This window comes from Theobroma cacao, chromosome 10, assembly GCF_000208745.1.
Source record: "Theobroma cacao cultivar B97-61/B2 chromosome 10, Criollo_cocoa_genome_V2, whole genome shotgun sequence".
Classification (NCBI taxonomy): domain Eukaryota; kingdom Viridiplantae; phylum Streptophyta; class Magnoliopsida; order Malvales; family Malvaceae; genus Theobroma; species Theobroma cacao.
Genome location: NC_030859.1, coordinates 18951821 through 18975482, shown reverse-complemented (window position 1 = coordinate 18975482; position 23662 = coordinate 18951821). Strand labels below are relative to the sequence as shown.

The 23662-nt window shown below is 32.5% G+C and overlaps 2 protein-coding genes and 1 pseudogene across 3 annotated transcripts; all 3 read left to right on the top strand.

The window, feature by feature from the left end:
- Window positions 3910–6450, top strand: LOC18587210 (annotated as a pseudogene).
- Window positions 9054–16295, top strand: LOC18587209 (putative amidohydrolase YtcJ). Its single transcript, XM_018128567.1, has 15 exons — window positions 9054–9162; window positions 9285–9451; window positions 9791–9892; window positions 11216–11288; window positions 11804–11910; window positions 11999–12122; window positions 12674–12868; window positions 13290–13375; window positions 13527–13634; window positions 14155–14250; window positions 14338–14436; window positions 14580–14654; window positions 15022–15153; window positions 15274–15389; window positions 15787–16295. Exons 1-15 carry the CDS (start codon window positions 9084–9086, stop codon window positions 15959–15961), a joined length of 1734 nt encoding a protein of 577 aa, XP_017984056.1. The 5' UTR covers window positions 9054–9083; the 3' UTR covers window positions 15962–16295.
- LOC18587208 lies at window positions 18727–23506 on the top strand. 2 transcript variants are annotated; one of them, XM_018129583.1, is made up of 9 exons: window positions 18727–19007; window positions 19792–20076; window positions 20454–20513; window positions 20615–20633; window positions 20754–20824; window positions 21473–21591; window positions 21677–21774; window positions 22691–22815; window positions 22900–23506. In XM_018129583.1, the coding sequence occupies exons 1-9, from the start codon at window positions 18783–18785 to the stop codon at window positions 23059–23061; spliced, it is 1164 nt and encodes a 387-aa protein (XP_017985072.1). In that variant the 5' UTR covers window positions 18727–18782; the 3' UTR covers window positions 23062–23506. The 2 variants fall into 2 exon arrangements, with proteins under 2 accessions (XP_017985072.1, XP_017985071.1); XM_018129582.1 differs by having other exon boundaries at window positions 20615–20824.

Genomic DNA, 23662 nt, shown 5'->3' with positions numbered 1-23662 from the left:
TAATCAAGTAATAGACTTGCAATGGCATTCCTGGTTTATGTAGCTTAATAAATTGTTTTTAAAAAAAAACATATTTTAAATATATATTTCTAACAAAATTTTCATCGAATGATTAGTACTAGTCAAATTTATGCAATTGAGGGAGAGCAAAACAAACAACTTGGTAATTGTAGGCTATGACTTTTGTGTATCACAGACAAAACTGGTTTAGAATTTCAATTGTTAATGTAAATTGGTTCCTTTTCTCATCAAAAAGATGTTTCATGTTTATGATACTTGAAAACATATTGACAGATATGTTTACAATATTTTTAATGTAAATATACTTTTCTTTAGTTTTTTAGAATTTTCCTTTTGTTAACTAATTAGGAAAACATCTAGTATTCTTTTATTAGTATCTATTTCTCATTTCTTCCCTTTGATTTTGACATTTGCAAATAGTTTAAGTAGCTTGTAAACTTTTACTTTACCGTCAAAATTAAGTACAACCTCCTTAACTTAGGGTTTAGTCGTTACAAACCAAAAGAGTAAAAAAGAGGGGGAAAATGAAGTTCAATTTTCTATATATTTTGTGTGGGTTTTGGCAAGTTTTGAAGCTACGAAAAATCTAATTTTGACTCGATATAGTTTGATCGGGTCAGGCCGAATCTACTCAATTTTATTCTTTTAACTTATTTTTATTTTTTTAAAAAAAATTCAATTTGAGTTTAACATGATTCGTTCATTTAACTATTATTTGTTATTAAAATATTTAAACATTATTTATATTATTTATTAATTTAATAATCTAAGTGAGCCGAACCAAATTCAAACCTAAAATTTCATACTCAAAACCTTACATTTCTTCCACATTTGACAATCTAGAATTGGCCTAATTAATTAGCTAAATTGCTATAATTATCAAGCTAATTTAATCACCTCTAATTTGTAGGTAGGCCACTTATGGAGGATTGCAAAGGGGATAAAGGACAAGAATATAGGTCCAACATTGCTCGCATAACGTGGATGATTCAGATGAAAGAAAGGATGAAAATGACAGAATACTTAGTTCTCTTTCAATTTTAGTGTATTTTAAATTAAATTTAAAATTTCTTGTATAACTGATGATTTTTTGCTTTTAGGATGACTTTATTTTCATACACGTTATTTTCTTCTGTCACGTAAATTAATCACCTTTATTAAAGTTATAATAGCAAAGTCGTATAATATACGTTCACTTTCTAATCATGTCTAATATAAACAAGCTATACATAACATGATCAAGCATGCAACTCAACTTTCCATAGCAAGATTAAATAGCTAGTTTATCAACATCAAGTGTGCTTATATTTACATTACCAATCTCATGGTCTAATTACCAGCAACATACTTCACCACATTTCATCATACATATTTAACAAAATTTACCATTTTCGATTATATATAAACACAATGGTTTGGTCTTCTAGGCAACATAATTAAACATCATTTTCCTTAACAATATAAGCATTTATATCAATATTTTCCAAGTCATATTCTAAGTGATTAGCATCATAAATTGTTCAAACTAAATCACCAAATAGAGAGGATTTTGAAATAGACGCTTGTTCCCATGCAATACATAGTAGTATGGATATTTAAATATACTTCCATATTCTTAACATAGTTTTGAAAGCATGCTTTAAAACATACATTTTCAACGATCTAAGACTCAATAACATCTATTCAATATCAACAAACATCAAATAACCATTGAGCATTTGAACCTCACTTTTCATGCATTTTAATATCAAAACTAGTTTTTGATGCAACCGATCCACAAGTTTGGTTGATTTTTGGCACTTAGGTATTTGGTTTATTGATTTGTGCATGATCTCCCTACATAAAGAGTAAAGTTCGAATCTCTCTTCTTCCAAAGAAAAAAAAAATCGATTGATTTTTTCCTTTAATATTTGGTATTAAGAAAGTGTGAGCATGTTCCCTACAATTTGCCTAATTAAATTACATTATAGTGTTTATTTTATAACAAACCATTGCAATGTAAAATTACAATACAATCTCATTATAGCCAATGGATGCAATATAATTACAATCCAAAACCAATGTAACCAAATTACATTGCACTCTACAATGTTATTAAAAACATTTTTACCTTTTAACTTTGTTACTTTGTTAAAAATATTTTATAATATTATAATTTATTTTTTTATATAGATTTCAAGGATGTATTTTTATTATTTTCAATAGTCATAGTAACTGTCAATAAAATTTATATTGTCTTTTAAAGAGAAAAAAATTAAATAAAATATATAATATAGAAAATTATATTAAGAAATGAAAATAAAATATATAAGATTATAATAACAAATAAAAATAAAATATATAACTTTAAAAATATATTTAAGAGATGCTATTACAAAAAAAAATAACAATAAAAAATAAACGTATATTTAAAGTTACATTTTAATAAACAGGGGTACTTCTGAAAATTAGCATTACATTCTCAGTAAAATACTTGTAAATCAATCGTGTTATCTTCCCTGCATTTTAATAATTACTTTGATTATATACCAAACATTGTAATGTTATTTTTCTTACAATCATATTACTTGCAATCACATTACTTGTTAAGAGTGTGCAGCAGTCGGTTGCAACAGGGCAACTGACCGCAACCGTCGGCTATTGTAACCGATGGTTACAACTGACGGTTGCAATAGCCACTGTTAATTGTTCTGATCGACCTCGTCGGCGGATCGGCTTGATCATCTCGGGGGACTCTTTCCCCTCAAACCGACCGATTAACAGACCGACAAGCACTTTTTTACTTTAAGGGGGAAAATAAAATATTACATTTCAATAAACCCACCCCCTCCCCGCCCTTTAAAGCAGCAACACATCTACAAGTTGCTGCTATTCTTTCCCCCAACCCCTCTAATTATCCCTTCCCTTTTCGCCTCTCCCTCTCATACTAAACCCTAAACCAGCAAGCACCAACCAAGTTAGTTCTCTTCCATTCTTCAACCGGTGCTTTAAATGTCAGTCGGTTGCTAACAAACATCTTTCACAGCCCATGGATCCATTATTATTAATCATCTGTTTTGGTGTTTCTTTTTCTGTTTGAATCCTTCACAACCCAAGTCACACCATAAAAATCAACCCAAAATCGACCGAACCGAAGCCTCTTAAAATCGATCGAAATCAACTTTTGATACAATGCAATTCGATCGATTAGAAGAGATTAATTTTTTGATCAATTTTACAAAAAACAGAATTGAAAATCGACCGAACCCACTTTTACTCTCTCTTATTACCTGTAATCACATTATATTGTAAAATAACAAACGTCACGTAAATTCTAACTCGTGACATTTGATATCAGAACAAACTTGAATGTTCATTGATGTGAGGCCTCCATGAGAGATACAAAAGTCGGAATAGTATAAGAGTCTCTCTCTCTACAAGTAAAAAGTCAGTGCAACAGGAGCATTACACAATTGAGTGAAATAAAATGTCACGAATCTCAAATCAATGAGAGATAATGGGATGGGTCTTTGATATATAAGCATGGGTTTCCTACCACCTATCAAACATGTCTTTTGGATTAAGAATGTAAAACCGTGATTTATAACCTTACTTAAATACGAGGTTGGATTTAAATTCTAGTTCGCGACAAAAGAGTGATGTTACAATACTTAAAAAATCTATTGTCTAAAAGTAGAAATTTTATTGATTGTGAGATATTTACTAAATTAAAAAAAAAAATTAGAAGTTGGAACTAAAGACCTCCTTGAACCCAATAAAAGGAAACTATTGTATATTATTTGATTGGTTCAATCAATTTGATTGAAATTTTAGGCATTGAAAATTAATCAAAATAATTGATTAAAATTGAAATTGAAAAACTCGAATCAAATTAATTTCGACTGAAATCGACTAATATGATTGAATTAATGGCTATTGGAGAAGTTCTTTTCTTTTTTCTGCCTCTTCATGGGTCGGTAGTTATGATCTCCTTGGGGAAAGTGATTCTACTAACGCCGTCAAATGGACGCAAAATCCAAAGGATTCTCTATGGAAATCCAGTTATATTGTGAGACAGATCGAGAATCTTAAACCCAAGGTCGGCAGATGAAGCATCAAGCATCATCGTAGATCTGGTAACGTTTCTGCGGACAAGCTCGCTAAGGATGGGATTGGTGGGACCGATGATTTTCTGATTATCCACTCCTAGTTATGCTCTGTTATTTCTTTCCTCTGTTCTGGTCCTCTCTGGCTGCTTTGATCTGTTCCTTAGCCTCTGCTGGTTGTTGCCGCTGCTTCTGACATGGATTTATCTCTGCCTTGTTGCGGATTCTTGCCGGTTATTGGACATTCTTGTATTGTGTGAGCGACATTGTTGCTGTTGATGTCCTCTTTCTGATTCGTTTGATGCCCCTGCTTCATGGTCTTTCTAATCTTCTGTGTTTAAATGGCCTGGTTCCTTTTTGCGTGTCTGGGGTGCTCCTTTGACTATGGTCGCGCGGCAGGCTTTATCTTTCCATGATCCTTCTTTCTTCTGGTTGTTTTTTTGGTTCCTTTCTGTTGTTTTATCTGGAAATCTTCGTGTTCTTGTATTCTCTGTTGTGAGTGTCTGGTTTTCATTGCCTTTGGTCTGATTATCTCACTCCGAAGGCTGAACCTGTCTGTATTTTTTTCCCAGGATGGTTTTTTCGGGTATTTATGAATTATTTTATCTTTCAGAAAAAAATTTTGTTTTGATCGATTAGATCAATTTGATAATAAATTTTAAATATAAAAAATCGATCAAAATAACTAATCGAAACCAAACAAATCGAATCAAATTCAATTGATTTCTATCAATGTACTCAACTAGAATCGATTAATGTTCACTCCTATCACGTTTTTCATGGGCATTGGATAGTATTAGGCATGTAGAATTTATTGATGACACCTGAATATGCAGAAGTGATGAGTATTGATCCATTAAAAGTCATCGTTAATGGATTCCAATCAACCAAAACCAACTAGAATGCTTTGAGCTCCTAATGATACAGCCAAGGGAGGGCAAAACGAGGCAAAAGCGTAAAACATTCATTGACAAAAGCAAGGAATAAAACATTCCCTGTAACTTACCATCAGAACCTGCAATCCAGGAGCTCAGAAGAAAGCATCAACCGAAAAGCAGAAAATATAGGAAAAAGGGGAATTCCAACCAACCACGCGAAAGAAGGGATCCCAAAACTATACAATCACTGTGAAAACAAAACTCAACATGGAAATTTTCATCACAAAAGAGTTAGGCAACCAGGAAACCATCAGCAGATCAACTTATCACAACCAACCGCAACATAACCGGCAGCAGTGAAGAAGATAACATCGCATAACAGACAAAAGGCACCAGAATCACAAAACAAATGATTCCACAACGTCACAAACCGAAGATACGGTAGATCAGAAAAGCATACAATCAAATCACAAAAGCCTCAAAAACCAAAAATCATATCAAGGAGAGCACTTTTTGCGCCTTTTCCTCCGGACAGTGAAGGGTGAAATATTATTAATTATAGCTATAAATAGAGACAGGATGCCATACCCACACCACGGAAGTAAAGCTAGAGCTTAATCATGGCATACAATGCAATTTCATTCTTCTCATTCTTCACCCTCCTTATCCTTCCACTGCTGTTTCAGTCTGCTTTAGCAGACTCAAAAGACAAAAAGCCATCCCCATTTTATTTGTGATAAGCTTAAGTATTTGGAAATATTCGGTTACCTGAGCTATAGCAAGAATAAAACTCATGCCAATGATGATTATTTCGATGATCTCCTGGAGTCTGCCATCAAAACGTACCAGCTTAAATTCCACTCGAATTCCGATGGAGTTTTGGGTGCCAAGATAGTATCAAAGATGATGATGCCTCGATGTGGGGTAGCAGATATCATCAACGGTCCATCTCGGATGCGTTCTGGCAAGCAAAAGGGGCCCCACTTTTACTTCTTCCCAGGAAACCTCAGATGGCCCAAGTTCCAGCTCACTTACGCATTTCTTCCAGGAACTCGTGAGGATGCCATAAACCCCGCTGGAGGAGCTTTCCAAAAATGGGCTGCAAATACACAGTTCACATTTTCGAGGATTGACAATTATACAGATGCCGATATCACAGTTAGCTTCGAACGTGGCGATCATAATGATGGACACCCTTTCGAAGGCCCCCATTATGGAGACCTAGCTCTTGCTACGGCACCAACTGGTTGGATATTCCGCTATAATGGAGAATGCCAATGGTCTGAAAGTGTTACCCAAGACAGCTTTCATTTGGAGACTGTTGCATTGCATGCAATTGGACACCTTCTTGGTTTGGAGCACACCTCGGATGAGATGGCATTATGTACCCAGGCCTCGGGCTTGGAATATCCAAGGATTTGGATCAGGATGCTATTGAAGGAATCAAGGCTCTATATAAGGAATGACGAGTTATCAAGTGAAATTTTATACATTTATGTTGGTATTCATCGATATTGTCATGAGATTTTAATTTTCCAGTCATATAGGAAGTCTAGTCCAATAAAATATTTCATTTTTGACAAAATAATTACGGCAGAAAAAGAAAAATCTTTGTATTTTCTTTTCTGATTTGTGTTAAAATTATTTTAACACACCTCACTTTATTTTCATCCATATAGTTTATTTATTTTATTTTTACATTATTTATTGGTATTTTATTTTATTTTTATATTATGCTATTAGATCAAGCTTGACTGTAAATTCAATTAAAATTGAGTCATTTTGAACTTTTTAAGTTTAAAATCAATCTGAGTTTGATTTTTAATTAGATATTGTTAACTTTTAAAGCCAAAAAAAATAAAATTTTCAAAAATTATAAAATAAGAAAAATCAAATAATAAAAAAAGGGACAAGGCCAAAAGTGGAGACACTTAGCGGCCGTGTCAGCGGAGTGCCCTCTCTCCAAGAAGAGCAGGCTCAAGCCCGTGGGAAGGATAGGCCTGAGGTGCTCCTACTGGACTAAGCCCACTTGATTAGGCCCAGGACTCCACTTGGATTATCTCTTTTTTCTTTTTTTGTACATTTGGGTTTAAACTTTGCTTGCACAAATTCATTTTAAATGTTTAATTTTGTTTTGTTAGCTGTGTCTATTAACAAACAATGGAGGAATGAAGTTAAAAATATATATATGAAAAACTATGCATAATATTATTGATTAATGTATTAGAAGAAGAAAAATTTTAAAAAAGTCATACATATAAAGAAATATGATAAATAAAATTTAAAAATAAAAATGTGTTATTTGAGTTTATCCTCTCATAAAACTTTGCCCAAAAATGAGATTTCGCATTTTCAAATCACTTTTTTAGATAAGTAATTTAATTAAGATTTCACCAAAGCATTGACGTAATCTTAATTTTATATTTCAATACTCTAGTAACTCAAATAATTATTTTAAATTTTATTTGTTAAAAAATAATATATATACATAATTAACTAATTAATAGAAAATTCAAAATCAATGTAGTAGTTAGAAATTAATTATAAATAAAAAAATGTTATTTGAATTACTTTGAGGGAGAATCTCTTTTGGGATGTGAAAAATTGTATTTTCAAGTCGAATTTCTTAAGTGAAGAATTTAATTACAATTTTGACTAAAATGTTAAGAAAATCTTAATTTTATATTTCAAAATTCCATTAATTCAAATAATAATTTTAAAATCAAAAAGTAAAATAACAATTATATTATAGCAAAGTTATAAATCAAATATTACATTTATAAATGCAAGCATTTTGCATCATCCATAATTTTACATTGCATGCGAGTTATTTTTTTTATAATTAGAGAAAAGAAGATTCAAAACCTACTTTTTAGATAAAGAAATAATGCACTAATTAATGAATTAAATATTCGAGTGCATGCGAGTTAATTGTTTTGCAAATGAGTACAAAATCCTTAATGATAGGATTTTTTTGAGAAACTTGTAGAGACGAGTTTTTTCGAAATTTTCACAAGTGAAAAAAACTTCTAAACTTTTATAAAGTATTAGGATGATTTATGAATAATTCTTTTAACACAAAGTTTTTTTTCATTATTTAAAATTAAAAAATCATATTATCATTTCATAGTTGCATTATGAATATTAATAACATATATCCGATTTTTGAAAAACAACTTTGACCATAGGATTTTTTTGGAAGGTTTGTAAAGATGAACTTTCTCAAAAAATTCTATAAGTGAGAAGAAATTGTTAGACTTCTTAAGAAAGTTGGGATGATTTAGAAAAATTTTTCTGAGATAAAGATTTTATTCACATGTCAACAAATGATAATTATAATAATAATTAAAAACAAGAAAAATAAAATATATAAAATTGAAAACCAAAAATCATCATGGTCAAGTGTTATTAAAGCTCGATCACATAGTCTATTCAAGCAAATAAACGTGTCTTTTCGAATGCTCCCGAGGTGTGAAGAATTTCAAAAACCCCCTATAGCATTGGAGGGGTCTAAGAAAGGTTTCCAACATCTAAAGATAAATAAGAAAATAAAATATAAGAATTGATAACTAAGGCAATAAGAATTTAGTTAAGTTTAATATTAAAATAAAATAACAAATGATTAATTGGTATTTTTTTTAACGTATATTACAAGGATGTTAATCCTTTCCATGTATAATTGTACTTTTAAACTTAATTTCAAATCATATAAAACAAACTTCTTTTTTTTTAAATGAACTTAATGCAAGTTTAAGATCTCATTAAAAAAATAAATTTAATTAAGTAACTAATCACATTTGAATGAAATAAAAAATTAGTGACAATTCTAAACTTTTAAGTCGAAGAGGACGAATTCCTAAATTCGTATGTAGTTATAACTTGAACTTTAACACTAAAAATACAAAATTCAATTACTAATTTCCTTGTAAGCTGAATCGAAATAAAAATCAAAACGACTCAAATTTAGAACACCTGTTCGGACTTTCTAAAAAATCATGAATAGTAATTAAAACTGTTTCTTATTTAATTTATTAACTAGTAATTGTTTAAACTCAACGGTAAGCAAAGCTGATACAGAGGGAAAACATACAAGAGAAGCATGAATCGTTTCATTGTCATCTCAGCTTCCATCGCCATTTTTCTTTCCATTCTCTTCTTCCATCTCCTCGATTCCAACTGTAACTAAAACCCAACACTGTTATTATCCCCCTAATTTTCTACTTCCTTTCACAATTCACCAACTTGGGTTCTCCTTAATCTTGTTGCTTAACTAGTTTTTTCCTTTTTTTTTTGTGGTCAGATTGGTTGAAATGGAGAGCTTCATTGGTTCCATCACCTAAATTAGCAGTTGATTTGATTGTTAAAAATGGGGTCATTTTCACAAGTGACCCTTCTTTTCCTTTTGCTGATTCCATGGCTATTCGTGACGGTAGAATCCTCCGTGTTGGCAACTATTCCTCTCTTCAGGTTGTTTTTATTTTTCTTCTATTTTCTACACCTTTTTTCTTTTTTTTTTTCAATTTTGCATGTGGGGTTTTTCTTTGGCTACTGGCTCTTATGCTTTCTTCTTAAAACTGTGGACTGCAGGGCTATTCTTTGCTATTGTAGTGACATAAGTTACATTATTGTTTTTTTGTTTTCCCCATTTATCAAGCTTGTTTAGCTGCTTTTCTTGATGAATACTAGTAGTATTTTCAACTTAGATTTTTATTTTGAATAATACTATACATTTGAAATTAAAAAATTACAAACTTGTAAGTTTGAAAACCATCTTCCTGCTTAAATTTGTTAATTACTTGAATGCAGGATTTGTCAGGATATGGCACCAAAGAGCTGAATCTTGAAGGAAAAATTGTGGTACCTGGATTTATCGATTCTCACGTCCACTTGATTTTTGCAGGACTTCAGGTTTTTAGAAATTCCATCTACTGAAATGGGCTTTTTTTTTCTTGCCTTCTATATTTCCTGTTCTTCAATTGAGGGATCTTTTCACTTTCACTAAGCTGATATTATTTACATTAGAAGTTTTTCTGGACTATTTTTTGTTTAAATTTGGGTTTTGATGAGGGGAGTACTTTGAAAGGTATTATGCTACTATGCAATCATTTTGCTCTATGTACAGTAGTCCGCCTTTTCATTTGATAAGTCTGACAAAAACATAAAATCAATGTAGTAATTACTTTTACAAGCCGTCCATCATTCATGTGGTTAATCTGTGTCCCCAGTGAGTGTTGGTGTAGTCGGACAAGCATTACTTAGGTTAGGACTTGGGATCATAGCCTATAGGGTCAGGCCAAATGTTTTGTCCATGTTGCTTTTTGTTAGCATGGGTTCATTAATAACGTAGAAAGCACTTTTCAGTTTGTTACTATCTAATTAAAAAATGCTACAGAAGCTCTGCTCCTTGGAAGGTTATATTTTGTCCTGGAGTTTATGAGGAGGAAGAATGTGGGACTCTCAAGTGATTGGAACACTTCAGTTTTGGAGTTTAAACTTAGGTTCTTGAGAAGCCTTTTCTATTGATTTTTCCTGTCTCACAATGCTTTCTTTTGACCTCTCTTGTGATGTTTATTGATATTCTAGAGCTCTTAGGTAGTGTTTCATATTTTATATCTTTCTGTTTTCTTATGGTTCCATGCGAGAGCTCACCATTGTAGTGTTTCTTAATAAGTTTTTATGTGTTAAAAGATTGTGTCTGATTTCCTTTATTTCTATAGAGGGTCACGATCTTAGCTAACATGAAATAGTGTATATAACATGCTTGCAAGCAGCCGCTGCTAGATAGAAACAGAAATTTATAAACAGGCACCGTTTCTAGATCTTGATACGTGGTGGAGCACAGCAGCTGGTAGTGATAGTTAATTTCTGAATCCTTTGGTTATATTAAAGGTGTCTTCTTTAATAGCTGGCCATGCTGTTGTCAAAAAAAGACAGAAGAAGAGTTCATTGTCGTTCATTGCCCCTTTAGGTTTCTTTATGAATTCCCATCTTCATCAAATATTTCCCATAGATAAAGGATAGGGGTCTCACACCATACCCTTTCATTAGCAAACTTCCAAGCCATAATTAATTTTCTGGATAGCTTCCTCAAAGTTATGCCTCCAAACTTTGAAAGTTGGTGCTTTGCTTCAACTTAATCTTTCTCTCTATTACTGAGAGCATCTGCTTCTGTTCCTGTAGTTGTAGTTTATATATACCTATGCAAAGTTGAGATTTTCTAGTGTAAAACAGATGGCGCGTGTACAACTCCAAGGTGTCAATCAGAAAGATGAAGTTGTGAGAAGGGTGAAAGAAGCAGCACTAAGTATCTTTCTGCTCTTTAATTGTTTTGTAGTAATTTTGTATTTTACAAAAGAACCATCCAAATTATTCTTTAGCTTAACATAGTTTAAGACCTATGTAAGACCTATGTATTTTACAGCCTGAAGGTAGCCTCTAGACAGTTTGGAAAATTAGTTAATTTCCTTTTGCACATCTTTTTTTTCTTTTAGAAATAATGCTTTATGTCTCAAAATTGTTAATCATAATGCTTACAGTGAAGTTTAGATTTCAGCTTTCAATATGAAAGTTGAGGCTAAATTGTGGACTACAAATATACAAACCTCTATTCTAGTCCCAAGATACATAATTAGTTCTGTTTTTACACACCCACTAATGGCCTGTTATTGATATCGTCCATCCCTCTGAAACTGTCAGAACTTAACCGTGGGGAGGTGGATTCTGTTCAATAAAGTTATTTTAAGTGTTTTTGCTTCTTACATGCTTTTCTAAATCTCATAGAACTTCTTTTACTTCCCTGGTTCTTACAAACAATTATAGAAGCCAAAAGGGGTTCATGGATTTTGGGTGGTGGATGGAACAATGAACTTTGGGGAGGAGAACTGCCAGTGGCATCTTGGATAGATGATGTCACATCTGATAATCCTGTAAGAAGCTGTAGTTTGATTTACATTAGCTATTTATATCAGCATAGGGGGCTCTCTTTATCAAGCATGGTAATATATTATTGTGCAGGTTTGGCTAACAAGGATGGATGGTCATATGGGCTTGGCAAATTCAGTGGCACTAAAGTTGGCTGGAGTCACTAATTTATCTAAAGATCCAAATGGTGGAACAATTATGAGAACTTCTGATGGAGGTGTGTCTATTTAGTTGCTTCCGGTTTTAGGGTTGATATTGCTTAGTGGACACATACAGCATTTTCCCCCTTGAAAGCTAAATAAAAACTTGAATATAGTTTAATCTTCTTATTCCTTTTTATCAGATATAATGTCCATTTTTTTATATCAGATATTAAAAAGAAGGTTTGATTCTTTTGTCTCAACAAATTTTGTTCTGCTTCTCCATGTATTAATAAATAGGCTGCTGTATGTTCTTCTGACTGTGTAGATTCTACATAAGTACTTTCTATAAGTTCTTTCCCTGAAATTTTTGCTGTGTAGAATCAGAAATTTGACAAACATTGTTTTAACCAGATCAACTGTCATGGCAGGCATATTTTTAGTAAATAAAGCCTGGTATGTCATATAATTTTGTAAATATGAATCTTACAGGTGCCTCACATGTGCTTGTAGTTTGGTAATGTATGTAATGCCCAGCTATGAATTTCCTTAGGTTCTTTTTTAATGTAACTAAGTTAACAGTTTACAAACTTGTTGCTTAAATGAAATTGCCATCATGACTATGCAGAACCTATAGGTCTGCTGATTGATGCTGCGATGGAACTTATTCTTGCCAGGATTCCAGAGGTCTCTGTAGATGAAAGGAGGGAAGCCATGCTTAGAGCTAGCAGTTTTGCCTTGACAAGGGGTGTCACAGCTGTTGTTGATTTTGGGAGATATTTTCCTGGGGCGCCAGTTGAGCATTCCTGGCAGGACTTTTCAGGTTTCACTTAAAATAGATTGCGGGGTCATTGTAAATATCAAATTAAATGAAACTATTAATTGTATTTCCTGTCCTGCATGTTATTCAAAACAATTTAGCTCATTATGTGAATAGCCTCATGCCATTGCATTAAGATAAAAGACCTGTTTTAAAATTTGTTGTGGAGAAAATAATAAACCAATTAAAAATGATATGAGAAACTTCAAGTGGTATTTAAAACGCCCTTTATGATATGATGTAACAGATCGGCATCAAAGTATCCTCATAATTATTTCCTTCATCCTTTCCAGGATTTAAAGTCGATTTTGGCATATGTTGGCATGAGCTGAAAGTTGCCCTAAGAAACCTTAAAATGCAAACCTTTGGAAAATGATATCACCTTTTGCCAATTTATAATTGTTCTTTTTTATTATTTGAACAGATGTGTATCAATGGGCTGATTCTTCAGGGATGATGATAATAAGAGTATGCTTATTTTTTCCAATGGAGACCTGGTCACGGTTATATGTATGACCTCTCATCAGTTTCTCTCTTTATAGTGCAATAGCATGTCCTGTTAGAGATTAAAGTTTTTTGTACCCTTCTGTTTTACATCATACTCTCAGATTTTTTTCTTTTTCCATGTTGGTTTTTTTATGAGGCTTCTTTGTCATATCAGGACGTAATTCGTAAAGCAGGCCATGCCCTGAGCAATTGGATTTACTTTGGTGGTGTTAAAGCTTTTGCTGATGGATCTCTGGGTTCCAATAGTGCTCTCTTCCATGAGGTGAGAACCACGCAACTTGTGCTCACTGACCTTTTGGTAAATCATATTGACATATGCAGACGGTTTATCAGATGTCTTTGATAGTTCTTTAACACAAAATATCTGAATTGATGATAAATTGAAAAGTATGTTACTGAAATAAAGGATAAGCCAAGTGGACACATTAATGGGTAAAAGCAATGAGGTATTATATCTTATTGATTGACCGACTGGTTGAATTAGTTAAGGTGCTTTTCAAGTGAATCAGTACATTGGTCTAAGCACCTTTAATTTCCCTTTTGTAAAAACTAGATATTGTGAAGTCATAACATGAGATACATTTGCTTCATTACTTAAACCTCAAAGAGGAGCCTCGTGTTTGCTTTTACTAGCATCTTTTATTATTTTAAGGAGGTGATTTGCAGAAGCTGTATGATTAAAGTTGATCAGCTTCTCCATCTTCTCTGGCATTAAGCAGGAAGGACGGTTACCTCTTCTGCAAGTTAATATCTAATGCTATCACATTTTTCTTATATTGTAGCCATATTTTGATGACCCTCACAATTCTGGCTTACAAGTTGTGGAATCTGAAAGTCTTTTCAACATGACAATGGCTTCTGACAAGTCTGGGCTTCAGGTCACCCATGGTTAATAGTTCTAACTCTCTCTCAGGTGAACTCTTTTATCAGTTACAGAAGCTTACTTTGCTTTTAATTTATTTCAGGTCGCTATCCATGCTATAGGTGATAGAGCAAATGACTTGATCCTGGATATGTATGAATCAGTTGCCTCAACAAATGGAAAGAGGGATCGGAGATTTAGGGTAATGGTTGAAATCTCAAGAATTTTTCAGGCCACATGCACACTCAAAAGCTAATTTCAGTTTCAATGGGATTGGGTTGTCTCCTTTTTAATTAGGATTATTATAAATCATTGGTAGTTTATTTTGGGCACAAATGCTTTCAGATTGAGCATGCCCAGCATTTGGCCCCTGGGACAGCAGACCGGTTTGGCCAACAAGGAATTATTGCATCAGTACAGGTTTTAATTCTTTTCATCACTACCTTTAGATGTTTATTATTTATGCTAAGAGGTTGCTTATGAAATGTGAAAACATATTTGTTTGGATTTTTTAACTGCTGTGCGCTTCATGTTTGAACCATGAATTCCATCTGCACTTTTGCATTATGTTCTCTTATCATCTGCTAAAAACTTGAAATTTTAGATGCATCCATGTGAGGGTGATCAAATTTCAATAAAAAGGATGCATGAAATATATGCCCTACAACATAAATGATAGCCACAAAATACTCTTATATAATGCTACTGGAAATAATTTTGGTTTGATGATGCTTTGTTTTTCTTTTTTTGAAAAGTGGTTTGATCATACTTATACTTTTGTCAACAGCCAGATCACTTGCTCGTTGATGCTGATGCTGCAATCAGAAAGCTTGGGGTGGATAGGGCTCAAAAGGGATCATATCTTTTCCAGTCACTTCTATTAAGCAATGCACTGTTGGCTCTGGGTTCTGATTGGCCTGTGAGCAATATCCTCTCATGAATATTTCTTTTCTAGTAGTTTCCACCATTTATTTCATTTTCTTAGAAAGCATTTTCAGTATGCTCTTTACTTAACCTCTGATCATTGCTGTTGTTTCAGGTTACAAGCATTTACCCTTTGCAGGCTATAAGAACAGCAATGAAAAGAATTCCTTCTGGTTGGGAAAACGCTTGGATTCCATCTGAGTGTCTTTCACTGAATGATGCTGTAATTGCGTAAGCAACACTGAAACCACTTTATCGCTTAGATGCATACTTATATATTTTTTATATATTAAAAGCTTGTAGCCCAATGCTTAGTATTGGGGCCTCAAGAAAGAAACCATATTCCATATCATAATTGAAATGAATGCAGTCCTTAGTGAAGGTCATTCAAACCTTTAAAAGAAAGTGTCCAAGTGCATGCGCTTGATTATCATTCCTGCCTTTCTCTTTGGATTTTGCATTGCCTTTCTCATTTATAATTTGCTTCTCATACTGTAAATGTTAATAATTATCTTTCATTTTTCTTTTGTTTCCTTTTATTCCTTTCGGTTACCTAATACTTGCTCCTCACTCAATAGTTTTAGCTGATGCTTTCCCCCCATCAGTAATTACACTTTTACCATGACAGGCACACCATTTCAGCTGCACAGGCATGCTTTCTCGAGAACGAAATAGGATCTTTATCAACAGGCAAATTGGCTGATTTTGTCATTCTGTCTACTGATTCATGGGATGAGTTTGCTACAGAAGGATCTGCATCAGTTGAGGCAACATATGTTGGCGGTATGCAGGCGTATCCATGAAAGCCTTTGATGCCAAAATATCGATAAGCTACATGCCGTTAATATGTACCGGACAGTTCATACAATGAATAGCTCGTATAGGCAACCTACTAATTGTGATGAAAACCATGGAATGCAGCAGCATCTTGTCTGATTTGGAGAAAATTTTGCAGCTTAGTATGATATCAGTTAGAAACTTTGGACTTCGAAAATTGCTAGGGTTTGTAATGATCCTACCAATATAATGCTGTATTTTTCAACTTAGGGTTGATGCTGGTGAAATCATCTCATGCTTTAACATGATAACTTGTTTTATTAGCAATTTAATCCCTATTAGGTGAAGTCTATTTTCACACATGTTTTTGAGTTTTTCAATCAAATGTCATGTTTATTTTCACACGTCTTTTGAGTTTTTCAACCAAATGTCATGTCTATTTTCACACATGTTTCGAGTTTGAAATCAAATGTCATGTCAAGTATCATACAATGAGATAAGTGAGATTTATAAATCAATAGACGTGATTGATTTGTTTTCTTAATTTGTCTTAAAAAAAATATGCTTGAAAATGAAATTACTTTAAAAATTTTTATCTGAAATTATCTCATGCTTTAACATGATAATTTGTTTTATTAGCTATTTAATCCCTACTAGGTGAAGTCTATTTTCACACATGTCTTGAGCTTTTCAATCAATTGTCATGTCTATTTTGACACATGTTTCAAATTTTTAAATTAAATATCATGTCACGTGTTATACAATAAGATTTATAAGTCAATAGACGTGATTGATTTGTTTTCTTGATTTATCTTAAAAAAATGTACTTGAAAATGAAATCATTTAAAAAAAAATTTATCTTAAATTAAAACTATCAAAATTTTAAAAACTCTTTTATCATATTTTGATTTTTTCAGTCTAAAACATTAAAATTAATTTACGCATCAAATCAATATATTTAAATTTCAATTATTGATTTAAGTAGTAGAAAATATACCTTTACTATTGAATTTCAATTAGCATTAGTCATGAATAATTGAGTTTGAGTCGAGAATAGATCATTTCAAGCAAAACCAAAATTAGGTTTGGGTTAGGTTTGGATTTATATTCAACAAATTTCCAAATTCACTTAATTTTCATTTAACATATAAGTTAACACCTAATATTGCTAATAAAAATTTTTTTTTGATAGGTATAATATAGCTAATAATAATTGAGTTTGAGTCAATAGTAGATCATTTGAAGTGTCAAAATTGCGATTGTTTGGTTTTTGGTTTTTGTTTTTTTGGACAAGGTTCCAAATTCAATTAACTTTTCATTAATTAACCATTTTGATATTTTCATTTTTTTTAGTCGAACATACTGCCAACCATGTGTTCGGAACATAAAAGCACGTGACAAAAAAAGGAAGACAGAAAGTACAACGTGACACTTCTTTTTTTTTTTTTAAATTTAGAAAGGGGAATCACGCTCGGGTGAAGTGAGATGCAAACAAACTAATGGTCGGTGGGTGGTTTTAACTAAAATAAATTACCGCTTGGTGTAATCATGTGTAATTTATGTATTTCAAGTGTAATGAGATATTTATTGTGAAAACCAGAGTACCTTGCTCTTGCTGTTAACATGCTTTAAAAATTCAAATTTAGAATGAGAATAAATTGTATATAACATTATAATAATTTGAGTTTTCATCTTCGACTTTGTTTTCTCCTCTTTCATTTTCTTATTACACATTTGGTTTACCTTGATTTATCTCAAAATAACAAAATATTTAAATTATGATAATTAAAACATGCATGAAATTTTATAGTGTATCTTGTATATATAGTTAAATCACATTTTATGGAACCATTATATGCATTATAACTTAGACGAGAAATATATACTTTGTTATAATAATTTTTATATCCTATCATAATGATATATATTAGTTTAAAGTAATTAAAATATCTACAAAATGTACATTATATTATAATGACTTGTACCTACTTTTATCAAAAGATATTTTCAACAATTTAATTAAATTTTTATTACACTCGATAAGGGTTAGATTATGTCACGGATCTCATATTAGCAAAACATGATATAGGTCTTGGGTGTATAAATAGAGATTTTTATTCACTTAAGAGGCATATCTTTCGATTTTGAAATGTGAATCCATAATAAATGATATAAAGATATACTTGACTCTTTACTAATATGAAACTCTTATATTAAAATCGAGATAGATCTGAATCAAAATAGATCTCTTTTATCTATATATAAAAGAGCTAATGCAACGTTTTTATTATATAATTAATTAGGATAAAATGTCATTGATATCATATTAATAAGAGATGAGATTAATTTTGAATTTATAAATAATGGCTTTTTTCCTTCACATGTTTTTTTGGTTAGAAGTGTGGGCTGTGACAACTACACTTGTTAACATCATTACAATATCCAAAAATATTTTTACAAAAAATGACTGACTATTAATTTATTTTGATACCATCATACCCAAGTGTAATTTTCCCTATAAAAAACCAGTGCCTTCCCATAAATTTTCCTGGTTGGAACCTTCCAATAAGTCCTCTCAAAAAAGATAAAGCCAAAGTGCTAAAAATTAAAGTAAAATTCTAGTTTTTTTTTTTTTCATTTTCATCCCTCAATCATTAATATCCAAAACGTCATTTTCTTACTATTAAACTAAAATTCTAAAAAAAAAGAAAAAGAAAAATATTTCGTTCCAGTGTAATTGTCAAAAACAAATTCAACATCAATCGTTTAGATATTCTTGATACTTTATTTATCCCTCCTATTTTGTTTTGTTGAAAAAAGAAAGAAGGCTTCCGTAAGGAACCAGCGATGAGCTCAATAACCGCAGCTTCTTCGTCGTCTCTTTGGCTTCTTCCCAAGCCTTCTCCTTCTAAATTCTCCAAATTCCCACCGTGTCCTTCCTTTTCTCCCTCGTCTCCACCGTGTTACCGTGTGGTTTGCCGTAGCGGATCCCCTCAGCGCGCTTCCACCGACCTCAGTTCCGCCTTGCACGATGCTCTCGACTCCACGGGAATCGATACCTCTCACGCCAGAGTACTCTCTCATTTCTCTTACGATTTATTTCTTTATTTTTAAATTGGTTAATTTTTCCAGTTTTAGGAAAAATCTTGATATGATTGTCCTTTTTTTGCCTCTCATCTCATTGTTATGATGAATTTACTGGTGGAGTTATTTTCCATTATTATGATCGAATTTTCTTTTTTAAATTCAGCTAAGTTTTTTTTTTGTTCTAATCAATGTTGAATAAATTGTAAATTTTAATTTTAATTTGGAAAATTTTTTATTTAAATTCTCTCTCTATTTTTCTTGTCTCCCTGGTAGATTTGAAGAATATTCGATTATGGTAAATTTGATCGTTCTTGTGGATATTTTGGCATGATTTTTTTTTCTTTTTAAGTTTAACAATATGGTAATTTTGTTTTGGGTGACATTAATCTATTTGGATATTACTAAAGACCTGTGCTTTCCACCCTGACATGCCATTAATAGTAAGAAGAGAAACGTGTGTGAAATAAAATAAACTATTTTAGGAAGGTTTGTAGTGATTTTAGAATGCAAGTCTAAGGGACAATTGTAACAATTAGAACTCGAAATTTTTGATTTGAAGGTTTTAGCTTTGAATCTTGGGGAGCATGGGTGTGGGGATTTATTTCGCGGTTCTTTATTGAAGTCCTATGGGCTTTCATATGTATTAAAAGAAAAAACATAAGACTTAAAGATCAATGGCGATTTTGGTGATGTATTAAGTTTGAGCTTGATAGTTACTCTTTTAAAGTTTGTACCAAATATTTTGTAAGTTTAATTGATTTTTGAGCAGGAGGCGAGGAAGAGTTTCGTTTTGCAAATTCAGAAATTATCTGATATCGAGAGGGAAACTAGTATTAGCATAAATAGATGTGTTGATCTGGGGAGAACAGCACTTTACATAGCAGCGGAGGATGATTCTCTAATTTCCCACTCTTCTGTTCCTCTGCCGGTGGATGCTTTCCTTGAAAGATTGGATGATCTTTCCATGGGCTACTGCTCTCACTATAACTCATCATGTAGATCGTCACAGGAGAACTTTTTGGAGAGCATAGAGAAATATTTATTTGTCAAAAAGGTACTTACAAGAAAATTTTTAAATGCTCATAATTTAATGTCTTAATTTTATTAGTGTTATTAGTTTCACTTTCAGGTCTATTCGCTATAACAAACAAAATTTTTCCAATTCTACTGACTAACTAAATCAACTCTATTGAACTCAAGGAATTATGCAACATTTTGGGTAACACAAACTTTTTCTTCAGTAAATGTCATGTGCAGAATGTGTTGTATTTTACACTGTTGCCACTATGCTTCTTTAGTTCTATATACCAAAATGAAGCATTCCGTCTTCTTTAGTTGCAAATCAATCTAATACTTTTAACTTCATTTAATTCTAGCTATTAATTCAATCATATTTTTCTAATTGGTCCATGGATTCACTTTTTTCTTTAGGGCTTCCGAAGATCTAGTGCAAAGAATCAAGCAGAGCCACGAGCCCTTTATCTTCACTCGGTATGAAAGATAGCCTTTTATTATATGAATTTATGTTCTTTTCTGAAGGGCATGCCATTTTATAGGGATTGTTTTGTTAATGAATCTTAAATTTTGAGCAGGTTTTGACACATCGTTCAGGTTCTGCTGTAATGCTTTCTCTTATATATTCAGAGATCCTGAAAATGCTTCGCTTGTGGGGCCTTCTGGATTTTGATGTTGAGATTTTTTTCCCACTTGATCTTCATGGTCTTCCTACAGCCTATGATAAGCAAAAAAGCAAAGAGTCTGATCAGCCACACATAATGACAGTACAAATGTTAATGGAGGAGGTGACATTTACACTTTTGGCCCTTATATGTTTTTAACTTCTTACTTTTATCTTTTAGATCCTATCTAAGATAAGTGAAAAGAAAATACTAGTTATTGATTTTCCAATACGTTTTTACTGTATCTTGTGTATTGTGTTTTCACTTTTGTTAATTGCTACAATATGGGGACAAAAGAGGAACATAAGTAGAAAAAGTGGATGCTAAATTGGATATCAGCTTTGTACTATGTCTGCATGTGCTTTTTACAGTACAATGAAGTGAAGAAACTGATATGTGAAACGATTGCAAACTATTTGATTAATTCTCTCCTTTCTCTTTTGCAATTCTTTTCTCCTATGTTTTATGAGAAGCTAATGGTGGCATTTTTGAGATCTCAACAACATTTAAGTGATATTATAACTGGTGTGGTAGTTTGGTTTAAATTTTGATTATGTGGAATATGAAGAGTTCCAATATAACATTCATCTTGTGGGTTATCTGTTTTCTTTTTTGGTACTTGTGGGAGATTTATTTTCCATATATGCAACTTTGGCATTTTTCTTTGATCTATTTGTCATGTATATTGCATCTTCTCCCTTTTTTGTTTTTACTTGGTTTTACTTTTTGTTTTTGTTATTTTGTTCTTATCAAATAGTTTCATGATTGCAGATTTTGAGAAATTTGAAGGATGCTTTCTGGCCATTTCAACATGATCAGGCTGATAGTTTGTTTTTAAGGGCAGCACATGCTGCTAACTGTATTGATAAATATAATGGCATTCAAGAGAGGTATTTGATCTGTGTTGCAATATAATCTGTGTTTATATGTGCTTTTGAAGTTCCAGATTATCATTTTACAATTCTTTTCTTGTAGTGGCTATCAGCTTGCATCTGCAAAGGCTGCTCAACATAGGCTAGAGCGGGGTGTTTGGACCAGTGTGCATTTTGGGGATATGAGGCGTGCTTTGGCTGGTATGTATTTAGAAGATGATGTTACAGGAGTAAATTCTTTTTCATTTTAGTAATAATGTTAGATCATGACAGTCTAGAGGTGGCAAAAGCTAACCTAAATCTAATACCCAAAACCTGACCCAACCTAATCCAAATCTGACTTAAAAGGTGAATGATCTGAACCCAACATAGCCCAAACCTGGCTAAGCAGAAAATCTAAGAACAAGTGCCTTCTCTAGGAAGGCAAAAGTAAGTGTACTCAAACCAAAATAACGTGATGCAACCCCCCATGAATACCCAAATGGCCTTTCCATAATTGACATGGAGTGTCAACAACCTGAGTGCAGTTTGCACTGAACCTGGCACTAAATTGGCCAACTCCCTTGTACATGGTAAATGAGTTTAATCTGAGGATTTGGTATGCTTTTTATCAGCCAATCTGCAATAATTTCTTTTTTAGAAAAATAAAGGAAATAGGAATATGATCTGCCTCTTTTTTCTAAGTTGTTGGAGTTAGAAATAAGGACTTCGTGGAACCTATGGATAGGATCAATTTGTGTCAATTGAGATGAACATGTTATCAATGATCAATAAAATGGGAGGATAGTTGAAGCGTGTTTTGGTGCTTGCCTTCTATTGTCCTCTTCTCTTGCGATGGAAAGGCTAAGAAGACTATTTGCTCTATTTCCAGTCTAAGCATTTGATCTTCCTTCGCTTTTTTCTTGTTGGCTCAATGTTTTGCTTTCCTCATTTATATTGTTTGTCCTTTTCCTCTGCTTTAGAATTTATTTTCTCCAACCTGCTGTAAGAAAAATCTTTTTATTTCCCTTCTCCAATGGTTTTTTCTCCTGAAATTGTTTGCCTTGATACATTTGAAATGTGATATTGAGGTTAATGTACTTACTTTATTATTATGAAATTGTTACTCTTGTTGCAGCATGCGAACGTCTTATTCTTCTACAAACCGAGCCAAAGGAAATGAGAGATTACAGTGTTCTCCTTTACCATTGTGGATTGTATGAGCAGGCTCTGAAATATCTCGAGTTGTATCAAGACACAAAGGTAAATTTTACAGTGTGGCATAATATCTGAATTTTAATTCAAATTTTATGGACTGGATTAAAGAGATTTAATAAACTATTGCAGAGTTCTTCCTCAGAAAACCAGCCAACGAATTCAGTAAGCAACCTAGAAGAAGATGCTGTGCAGAAATTGATTGTACGTCTCAATCTCATTGCAATGGAGGAAGGTTGGACCCGGCCATCTTATGTCAGAAATTTTCTCGGCAACAACTCCGAGCCATGGTAACGCCTTAGTACGTTGTACCACATTAAAAACTGTTACTCATCTTTTCTCAGATGGATATTTAAATTAGAGTTTAGTCTACAGAACATAAGTTCACATGTCTGGAAAAGGGTGTGGGATCCCTAACGGGGTCCTAACATAAGCCGGCACAGAGCCTAAGATGGATGGACCCGAAATTAGAGATGCAACATAGGCATTGACACTTGAATATTTGAACATGGTTGGAACATCACCAACCAAGCTAGTTCATATATGAATTTGACAGAGGGTTTCAGGCTCAGTAGTTCTTTATCCCTGTACAGCACCAAAAGTTTTGTTTCCAGAAACCTTTGTAAATGCCTGTATCATTTTCATGCTGTTTGTATTTAGCAAAGTAATAATAGAAAAAAGTCTGTGTTTAATGAGTAATATATGCAATTGTTGGACCACAATTGATGTACTTCAGTTATCTCTAGAGGTGTTCATGGATCGTGTCGGGTTTGACAGCATGATCCGTTTATTTAAATTATATTTACATTTAAAATATTAAAAAAATAGTTTTCTATTTTGAAGTATGTTGTAGACTTAAAATTAAATATTTATTAATATAATAATATTTCAAGCT